Source organism: Gaeumannomyces tritici, assembly GCF_000145635.1.
Source record: "Gaeumannomyces tritici R3-111a-1 unplaced genomic scaffold supercont2.125, whole genome shotgun sequence".
Taxonomy (NCBI): Eukaryota; Fungi; Ascomycota; class Sordariomycetes; order Magnaporthales; family Magnaporthaceae; genus Gaeumannomyces; species Gaeumannomyces tritici.
In genome coordinates this window covers 1-9,020 of record NW_008804669.1, presented here as the reverse complement: position 1 = coordinate 9,020, position 9,020 = coordinate 1, and the positions used below count along the sequence as shown (strand labels likewise).

General features: G+C 62.3%; 4 protein-coding genes across 4 annotated transcripts; 2 read left to right on the top strand and 2 right to left on the bottom strand.

Annotated features, from left to right (window-relative positions):
* Positions 1-43: 43 nt before the first annotated feature.
* On the bottom strand, positions 44-1,499 carry GGTG_14081 (hypothetical protein; the record flags this gene model as incomplete). Its single annotated transcript, XM_009232008.1, has 5 exons — positions 44-75; positions 247-512; positions 679-1,192; positions 1,266-1,370; positions 1,466-1,499. The coding sequence occupies 5 exons, from the start codon at positions 1,497-1,499 to the stop codon at positions 44-46; spliced, it is 951 nt and encodes a 316-aa protein (XP_009230272.1).
* On the top strand, positions 1,215-3,636 carry GGTG_14080 (hypothetical protein). The gene has a single exon (XM_009232007.1). The coding sequence runs from the start codon at positions 1,649-1,651 to the stop codon at positions 3,071-3,073; it is 1,425 nt and encodes a 474-aa protein (XP_009230271.1). The 5' UTR covers positions 1,215-1,648; the 3' UTR covers positions 3,074-3,636.
* Positions 3,637-4,043: 407 nt separating this feature from the next.
* On the top strand, positions 4,044-5,962 carry GGTG_14079 (cystathionine gamma-synthase; the record flags this gene model as incomplete). The annotated part of the gene is made up of 2 exons (XM_009232006.1): positions 4,044-4,091; positions 4,181-5,962. The coding sequence occupies 2 exons, from the start codon at positions 4,044-4,046 to the stop codon at positions 5,960-5,962; spliced, it is 1,830 nt and encodes a 609-aa protein (XP_009230270.1).
* A 94-nt stretch (positions 5,963-6,056) lies between these two features.
* Positions 6,057-8,861, bottom strand: GGTG_14078 (RING-14 protein). The gene is made up of 4 exons (XM_009232005.1): positions 7,701-8,861; positions 6,874-7,632; positions 6,509-6,805; positions 6,057-6,446 (listed from the first exon to the last, which is right to left on the bottom strand). The coding sequence occupies exons 1-4, from the start codon at positions 7,924-7,926 to the stop codon at positions 6,304-6,306; spliced, it is 1,425 nt and encodes a 474-aa protein (XP_009230269.1). The 5' UTR covers positions 7,927-8,861; the 3' UTR covers positions 6,057-6,303.
* Between the last annotated feature and the right edge of the window lie 159 nt (positions 8,862-9,020).

Below are 9,020 nucleotides of genomic sequence, written 5' to 3'. Positions count from 1 at the left end.
GGGGGGGGGGGGGGGGGGGGTGCTACCTCGGTCTGGACTGAGATCAGGGGACGATGACATGGACGGCCGCAACAGCTGGCGCATAAAACGAGGTCTGGGCTGGCTAGCCCCTGAGCTGGCCGTTGACCGGCTGGCAAAAAAATGAACACGGGAACTCGGAAGCACAAACGGCCAATGCCACGAAGGTGGGGATGTTCTCTTTACGACAACCCAAGTGCCAATGCCCATCCATCCGACCCGACATACGTGGCACTGAGGCGGCGGGCCATTGGGTCGGCACGCCCGGGGCGGGTGAGACGGGGCAGCCGGGACTGGACAGGAGGCCGGCCGAGCTGGCGGCCCATTCGTTAGACGTGAGACGTACGCCCCTCCATCCATGTGGTGTTCTTGGTGGCATCTCCGATCCGGCATCTCCAGACCGTGGCGGCGTGGATGGTTGAGTCGAGAGTTGGGCGCTGGTGCTGCAACTTCGGTTGTGGTGGCTGCCCGCTGCCCCGCTGCCCACTGCCCACCTGTCGAGTGTTCTCTGCGCTTTTTCGCCTTCCAACTCTGACTCCCGTCATCACGACACACCAGACCACTTTGGCAAAAGGCAATCGATAGTCTGTTCCTATTAGATCCAGCAGGGCTGCTTCTTTGCAGGCAGACATCCTACTGTACCGGCTCCAGCATCCGGACCCTTGCTTCTGGCCCTTTGCTCGAGCCCTGGCCCCAGCCAGTCGTTCCTTCCCGGCCCCGGGAGGGGCTGTCTCGACAGCGCGACGTGCACAAAAGTGTGAGTCGCCCGAGCGAACGAACACCCAGCGCCGCCCCACACGGCGCACACCACGACACGGGCGTTTCCCCACACCCCCTAGGTACCAGTTTGCTTCTTGGCTCGGTGCGTGGGTGTGCTGATCCTCCCAACTCCTCCACCCGGCGGCTGCAACCCCCATCGCTCGCCCCACGCACCACTTGGCCACCTCGCCCAGTGACAGCACCTCCTTCCCGCCCCCCCTCCCAGCCCAGGGGCCGGTCGGTGCCTGCTGAGGAGAGGATCTGTGCTGTCCATCGATTCTCGGCAGAGCGCACGGCGTGCGTCGAGTGATGTGACGGGTGTGATGGCCGCCGTGAATGGCGAGGGAGGCGACGGCAGAGGCTGCTGCGCTGCTGATGATTTGCCCGTCCGTCCTGGTCGCCGCTCGCCTCTTTTCTGACCCTCTAGTTTTCTGACCCTCTGGTTTTCTGACCCTCTGGTTTTCTGACCCTCTGGTTGAAATACCTACTTGTACCCCCCCTTTCCCTGCCCCCTCCACGTCGCTCCCCTTTCCTCGAGAGCTCGCTCCCAGCCCAGCCCAGCTTCTTCGATAGCTCCAGCTCCAGCCCTAGACCTAGCCACGTTAGGCGTGTCCCCCAGCAACCCGTCCTCTAGGTCCGCCAGGTCACGGGCCGGCCCCTGAAGCTTTCCCCGTTGTACTCACCGCACCTTCGTGCCCAGGCGGTGCGCGACTTGCACCCATTCGTCTCGAAGGCCAGCCACCCCAGCAAGGAGTCGTCGGCAAAGCTGCCACCGCCCGTCACGCCCCTCTTCGGCCCCACAGCTGATTCGCCCCGACCAGGGTGCCAACTCACCGACGGGCGCCAGGGTTATCCAGCTTGAGACAATATAATGTCAGCCATCTACGCCCCTCACGTTGTTGGGCCCGTCAGCTACGACGGAGCACCCATACACAAGACACAGTCGTCCACCAACGAAGCCAACCGCATCATGAACTGGAACTACGGCGTCGCCAGCTCGGCCCAGCCGTCCGAGCCGTCGCACCCTGCCCGCAGCGCCGCCCCGAGAAGCCACTATGCCTCGCCGCACTCGCACTTCGCCGGCTCGACCGTCCCGGTTCCGGACCAGGGCCCCTACATCCTGCGCCGTAGCGTCACCACTTCCACTATCATCGACCCGCCCTACCCGCCCGGATCGCCGCGCCAAGGCTCCCAGGGCGGCATGACCACCGGCATGGCCGGCCTCCTGGGCGCTGCCGTTGGCGCGGTTGGCGCCGCTGCCGTCACTTACGGCATGCTAACCCGCGAACGCCCCCCGCCGCCCACCCAGGATATCGATGTTCCCGCCTTCCAGCGCCGAAGCACATACCCAGATCCCTTCCCGGACCACCGCCGCGGCCGCTTCGTTGAGCTCGAGCGCACCGTCGAGAAGCTCGAGTACCCCCAGCAGTACCCCCAGCTGGACAGCGGTCCCGGAGCCGCACCCGCCTACATGGCTCGATACAGCCAAGGTCCAGGCCACGACGACGCGAGGAGCCGCGTCTCGACTCGCTACCAGCTGGCAGCTCCTCCTCCCAGCCTGCGCACCCCCACAGAGGTCTCTGCCGCCCGCGGTCCCCAGCTCCTCCTCACCGAGGCGGAGCACCGTAGTCACGTTGGATCGAGGTACGGCGGCGAGGCAGACGCTCGGAGCTACGCTCCTTCAAGGCACCCGATGGAGGCCGACGCTCGCAGCTACGCTCCGTCTAGACGTGCCGTCGAAGCTGATGCTCGGAGTCACGCCCCATCAAGGTATGCTGCTGAGGCTGATACGCGCAGTCGTGCCCCGACGAGGTATGCTGCCGAGGCCGAGCCTCGCAACTACGCCCCGACAAGGCCCCAGCATGAGATCGACGGGAGATCTAGGTTTCCCGCCTCTATTCCGATCCCCGCTTCGGTCGTTGGCGGCAGCACATATGACGCCCCGAACGACGCGGCCACCTACGTGTCGACTCGCAGCCACAGGACGGCGAAGCCGATGCCCGAGAGCGCGTCTTACCAGGTGGCTGGTGGGGCCAGGGCGCCACGGACCTCGAGCCGAGTTGCGGCTGGCGCCATGAGAGACCCGGCCGAGCCGAGGACTTTTAGCCGCAGCCAGATGCCCTCGCGTGGCCATGCGCCCAGCAATGCGGGCACCCGCGTGTCGGCGAGACAGGTCGAGCTGCCCAAGAGCCGGAATGGGTGGGACGCCGACGACGACACGGACAGCATATCGCCCGACGATAGCATCAGCTGCGTCGGCAGCAACTCCCGCAGCAAGTCCCGGGGTTACCGCTAGTTGTGGTCCGGAGCGGCTGCCCCCACGATCTGACGACGCTACTGTGTGTTAATGATGGTTGTTTTTGTCTTTATCGCTTCTCTTCTCTTGTCTGTCGTTCACCTTTCCACGAGACATTTTGTTTCCATCTCTTATAACCCATGTGTCTTTTACATGTTATTTTGCGTATTTTAAGTTTGCATCTCTTTTTGCGCAGCTGACATTTCTATGTTCGAATTTGGGACGTGCGTTACCCTCATCTGAAGGGGCAATTATTCACGGGGGCCGTCTGATTGATTGTATTTTGGAGTTTATGGGCCTTTAACAATAAGGTGCATGCATGGGAAGGGCAGCAATTTTCTGCAGCATGATGGAGAGAGAGAGCCCCCTTTTTGGTAGACGAGGGGTTGGTCGTGAGACAGGCACACGGTATAGAATAGTATTAACAGAAGAACCCACCGAACCTAGACGAGCGCGAACAGAGCGTCGTCTAGGGGTGGCTGGCAGGGAATATATTCCTTTCTCCCTAATTCATGTGGGACACGTCGCATATAATGTTCAGTGGGGTACATATGAGATTCGACTACGTTGAAGAGGTTGGTGTTTTGTACACCCTCGGTTCAACTGATATCCATTCATCCTGATATCCATTCATCTCCACGTGCTGTCAAGCTTTCCGCCGAGTCCGGCAATAGCTAGGGTCCCACTGTGCCGCCACCTGCCCCTGCACAGGAAATCACAAAGCTCCGATCATCGGCCCCGCAGACGTCAGTCACTCGCCCTTCTGCACGGGCTGGGCCAGCGATCCTTGAGCTTGAAGGATAATTCTTGTGGTTGTTTTTTTTAGGGAGACGCCCGTGGCAACTTAAAGCTGCCCCAGTATAGGGTGCATACGCTGGAGCTAATCATCGTCTCTGACGAACAAGCCTGGGTCGGAGGTTAGACCATCACATTCCCCTTGGTTCTCCAACGTCACAGGGACTGAGCCAATATGCTGAACTTCGAGCTGGGCGCGTCGATACCGCCAGACACGGCGCACGTGAGTCAGCCTTGCCCGCCCAGAGTAAACGGATAGGTGGGCCAACGCCGTACTGGACAAGCAGCTCATCAGCCAGCACACACCCACAGGCAGTCAGCGTCTCCCTGCCGACATGGAAGTCCAACGTCGGGTATGAGGAGGGCGAGCAGTGGGTGGTCGGCCGCATGACGACGGGCTACCCCCGCTTCTTCATCCACAGGGCCATCGCCACCTTCGCCGAGGAGCTGGCGGCCCGGTTCGGCCGCCGGCCGGGCCAGCAGGCCATGCTGTTCCCCACGCGCGCCGCAGCCGCCCGCTGCGTGCGCTTCGTGAGGGAGCGCGCCCCCCTGCCGGCCCTCGACGGCCTCGACTCGGTCCACCTGGCCCTGGACCCGGCCGCGAGGCCGGCCGACCAGCTGCGCGACCTCGCCCCCTGCGTCTCGGCCGTGCTGTGCGTCCCGGCCGCATTCCCCGTCGCAAAGGAGTACTGGCAGCACTCGGGTGACGGCGTGTCCAGCCGCAGGGCCGAGTTCTGCCACGGGTTGTACTCGGCAGGGCTGCTGGTCCCCCACGACCAGGACGCGGCGGCGGCACCCGTCCAGAAGCCTGCCAAGGGGCCCCGGCGGTACCAGCGCCCCGTGTCGGTCGACGCACCCCGGCAGCCGTCGCCCCCTGCCGACAAGGCGGCCGGGAACGGCGGGCCCGCGCGGCCCGCGGACGGGGAGGGGTCAGACGAGGAGACGGGCCGGTTCCTCGAGGAGCGGTTCGGCAGGAACCTCGACATCTCGCTGCTGCCGCAGGCGCGGTCCGCCATCAAGCGGCGGATAGCCGGCGCCCTCTCGGCCGACCACGACATCGCGAGCCAGCCCTTCCCGGCCATGGAGTCCAACACCAGGGGTGTCCGGAACCTGCGCGAGGAGGACGTGTACCTCTACCCGTGCGGCATGAACGCCATCTTCAACGCCCACCGGCTCCTGCTGGCCGCGCGCGGGAGCAAAAAGAGCGTCGAGTTCGGCTTCCCCTACGTCGACACGCTCAAGATCCTGCAAAAGTTCGGCCCGGGCTGCGTCTTCTACGGCCGCGCGTCCGAGGCCGAGCTCGACGAACTCGAGGCGCGGCTCGCGGGCGGCGAACGGTTCCTCGCCCTCTTCTGCGAGTTCCCGGGCAACCCGCTGCTGACGTGCCCCAACCTCGCGCGCATCCGGCAGCTGGCGGACCGCTACGACTTTGCCGTCGTGGTGGACGAGACCATCGGCACGTTTGCAAACATCAGCGTGCTGCAGTACGCCGACGTGGTCGTCAGCAGCCTGACCAAGATCTTCTCGGGCGACTGCAACGTCATGGGCGGGAGCGCCATCCTGAACCCCGACGGCCGCTACTACGCCGCCCTCAAGGCCGCCGCCGCCGCCGAGTACGAGGACACGTACTGGGCCGAGGACGTGCTCTTCCTCGAGCGCAACAGCCGCGACTTCGCGTCGCGCGTCGACCGCATCAACGCAAACGCCGAGGCCATCTGCGACGTGCTCCTGGCCCACCCACGCGTCAAGGCCGTCTACTACCCAAAGTGCAACCCGGACCGCGACAACTACGAGCGCTGCCGCCTGCCGTCGGGCGGCTACGGCGGCCTGCTGTCCGTCGTCTTCCACTCCAAGGAGGACGCCGCCACGTTCTACGACGCCATCGACACCGCAAAGGGGCCCAGCCTGGGGACCAACTTCACCCTCGCCTCGCCCTACGTGCTGCTGGCCCACTACCAGGAGCTGGATTGGGCTGAGAGCCTCGGCGTCGATTCCAGTCTCGTCAGGATCAGCGTTGGGCTGGGAGAGACGCCGGACCAAATTTCTATCTTCAGGGATGCCCTCAAGGCTGTCGAGCCGCTCCCGTCGTCCTGACAGAACCACATAGATTTGCGGGTGCTTTTGAGTAGTTTGTTGTATCGTGCCACATTTGGGCGTCCCCGGAATATATCGTTTCCGATCAGAGAAGTCAGGTGAAGCGTTGGAAATTATCGAAATCTGATTGGGTATGCGAGAAACGCACAGTAGCCACCAAACCAGCCCAGGACACGTCCTTCGCAGCCTGGGACGTAAGAGGGAAAGAAAGAGGAAGACGCCACCCAATATAATAAGTAGGATGGAAGAATTTATTGCGCAACCGGATACTAAGCATAGCACGGGGTATAATATAGCTAGATTTTAAGACAAGGGGGAAAAAAGAAAACGAGGTCAGGACATTACATTACGAGGCACGAGTCTGGCTTGTAGTTTTCGCCAAACATCTCAATGCCGCGCTCCAGGTCGTTGGACTTTTGCTTCTCCTTGGTCTCCTTTTTGAAGTAGAGATCCATGTACCGAGCCAGCTCGTGGTCGAGATTTCCTGCCATCAGGTCAGCGTCCCTATTCGTGGCGAGGAAAGCATGGGGAAAAGAATTCACATACTCAAATCAGCCTGCATGACAACCTTCTGCCGGCACATGGGGCACTGCTGCTTGCACTCGCGCTGCATCTTGACGACGCAGCGGACGCAAAAAACGTGGCGGCACTTGAGGCGGACGGGCAGGTAGGCGATGCTCAGGCAGACGGGGCACGTGTAGTCGTCGACGCGGGGCACCGTCGACACGACCTGGCTCGAGACCTGGGCGCACAAGTCCTTGGCCACGCTCTCGGACAGGAACCGTCGCGATATGGTCTGCGGGAAGGAGCCCGAGACGCCGAGGGATGTCCTCTTGTCGAATTCTGGGTGCGTGTTAGTTGTTTTTCTTTTCCGGCAATAGGCAGACCCTCTCCAATCAGCAAGACCTTACTCTTTAGAATCTTTGCGACGGCCACCCGGTTGAGCTCCTGGAATTTGAGGTTCCGCAGCAGCTCCGAGTTCAGGTTCAGGAACCGGGTGTAGGCGTCACGGCTGGCGGGCAGCTTGAACTGCTGGATTAGCCCCCGGTCGTTGACCTCGCGCTGGAACCAGACGAGCTGCTCTAGCGCCTTTGCGCTGGTCCGGGCGCCGTGGTCGCGCTCGCAGGTAGAGAAAAAGACCTGGGCGTCGAGGTAGAGCTCGAACACCTCGCGCCAGCGGTTCAGATCCGTCTTGTGGAACTTTGCGGGGCGCGTCAGCTGGCCCATCTGCTCGCCAAGGCTGGCGATCCGCTTGGAGATGGCTGCCTCCTCCTCATCCTGCAGCGCGTCCAGCAGCCACACGTCGCTCTGGAGCAGGTCGAAGAACTCGCAGTCAAACGTCAACGGCACCTCGATGCGCTCCGTCTCCTTGGCGGGCTCAGCCTGCGTATCGGGCGAACTCTCGTCGCTGTCGGTGCTGTGGCCGCCGCTGGCGAGGCTTGCGCTTGCGCTGGAGGTAGGGCTGAGGGGAGATGTTGGTGTGGATAAGATGCTGCTGCTGCGGGTAGATGCGGAGTCTGTGTGGTGATGGTGATGGATGGGGACCTGGCCGCTGGAGAGCTTCTGCAGAAACTCGCGCGATGTTGGGGTCAGGGCGGCATCCACAGCCTCGCCGTCCTCAAGATGGATGAAGACGGTCAGGCGAGGCCTCAGGGGACGTGAGGGGCCAGCTGCGGGGCGTGGAAAATGTCAGCAATGCAAGAAAAGCAAGCTTCCGAAGCAGGCTAGACAGACGCACCTCCGAGCTCGTAGCTGGCCAGCGGAACCGAGTCGCCATGCTCCGAGAGGGCATGCGCGGCCAGCAGCTGGCGCAGGGTGTCGGCGTCGAGTCCCAGCTCAGCTAGCTCACGCTGCACCTTCTTCAGGCACTTCTTGAGCTGGCCGTAGGGGATGGCCGAGTCGACCCAGCGCGGCGGGTAGTTCTCCCGCCGGAGCGCCTCCCTAAACTCCCTGGCGAACTTCATGGCTTAGGTGAGTGGAAAGGACCGGCAGCCTAATCACACACACCGCAAGGGCAGCAGATGCCTGCAGGAACAGGTCGTCCGTGTATCCGGCGGCGTCGTCCCCGAGCAGTCCAGGAACAGCGCGTGCGAGTGTGTTCGTGGGGCATACCACGTGTTTTGCCTGGCCGGGGGAAGACGGGGTTGTGCTTGGCAATCCGGAGTGTGCTGGATATATGAGCTCCTTCGCACGCGTACCAAGCCTGGGTTGTGGTAGTGCAAGTGAGAGGTTTGCCTCAGAAGCCAAAGCGAGCGATGCAGGGATTTTGAGGTCCTCAACAACCTAATGCACGAAAGACAATTCGCGCCACCAGCCCGGCCGTATCCAAGCTATGCGTCGCCCGAAGAGGCGCGGGGGAGTGTGACAGCGACCCGCGGGTTGCTTGGGCACGTGGCCACCTACTCGATGAGGACTAAGGGCCGAAAGCTGGGCGTGTGGTAGCTGTGACGAATCGGAGAAAAGCTGTCTTGGATGATGACCAAGTCTGCCTGCTCAGTTTTTCAAGGTCGACGCTGGTTAGGCGCCCCTCCCCGGTGCCGCGTGGACTTTTTTTCTTCACCCATGCGCCTGTGACATGAGGGCCCCTCCTCCAAAACATGAATAGAATTGTCTCCAATGCATGTCCCTGTTGGCTGCTGGGAACGGAGAGTTTGTTGGTGGGACCATGGCGCTGAGCTTGGCCAGAAGCGGCCCGCGCCAGACGTCCATGTGCACCCACGAGAAAGAAGCGAGAGGAAAACTCGGTCGCAGAAAATCGGGGCTCGACTGGATGGAGTCTAGAACCACGGGCTTGCCGCTCGTCTTGAGTCATCGCGGCTGAGCGGGAGCTGTCACGTAATGGGATCCAATGCAATGACGCAGCACAAATTGTGACATGGAGGGTTGCGTGACCAGGCGGGCGGCTGGGTAGGTCGCGTGGCGGGCGAGAGGGTCGGAGAGGACGGACAGGCAGACAATGGGATACAAAAGGACATCGAGGGATCCAAACGGCCGGGAGGAACCCGCACAGGGGGCCTGCCAGTTTAGATCAAGAAGAAAAAAGAAAAGAAAAAAGGGA

Bases quoted from the DNA above. Each gene is read 5' to 3' on its own strand.
- GGTG_14080 (XM_009232007.1), top strand. From the start codon at position 1,649: ATGTCAGCCATCTACGCCCCTCACGTTGTTGGGCCCGTCAGCTACGAC.
- GGTG_14078 (XM_009232005.1), bottom strand. From the start codon at position 7,926: ATGAAGTTCGCCAGGGAGTTTAGGGAGGCGCTCCGGCGGGAGAACTAC. The intron at 6,806-6,873 runs GTAAGGTCTTGC...ACACGCACCCAG, and splicing joins CGTCGCAAAGATTCTAAAGA to AATTCGACAAGAGGACATCC. The intron at 6,447-6,508 runs GTATGTGAATTC...ACCTGATGGCAG, and splicing joins TGTCATGCAGGCTGATTTGA to GAAATCTCGACCACGAGCTG.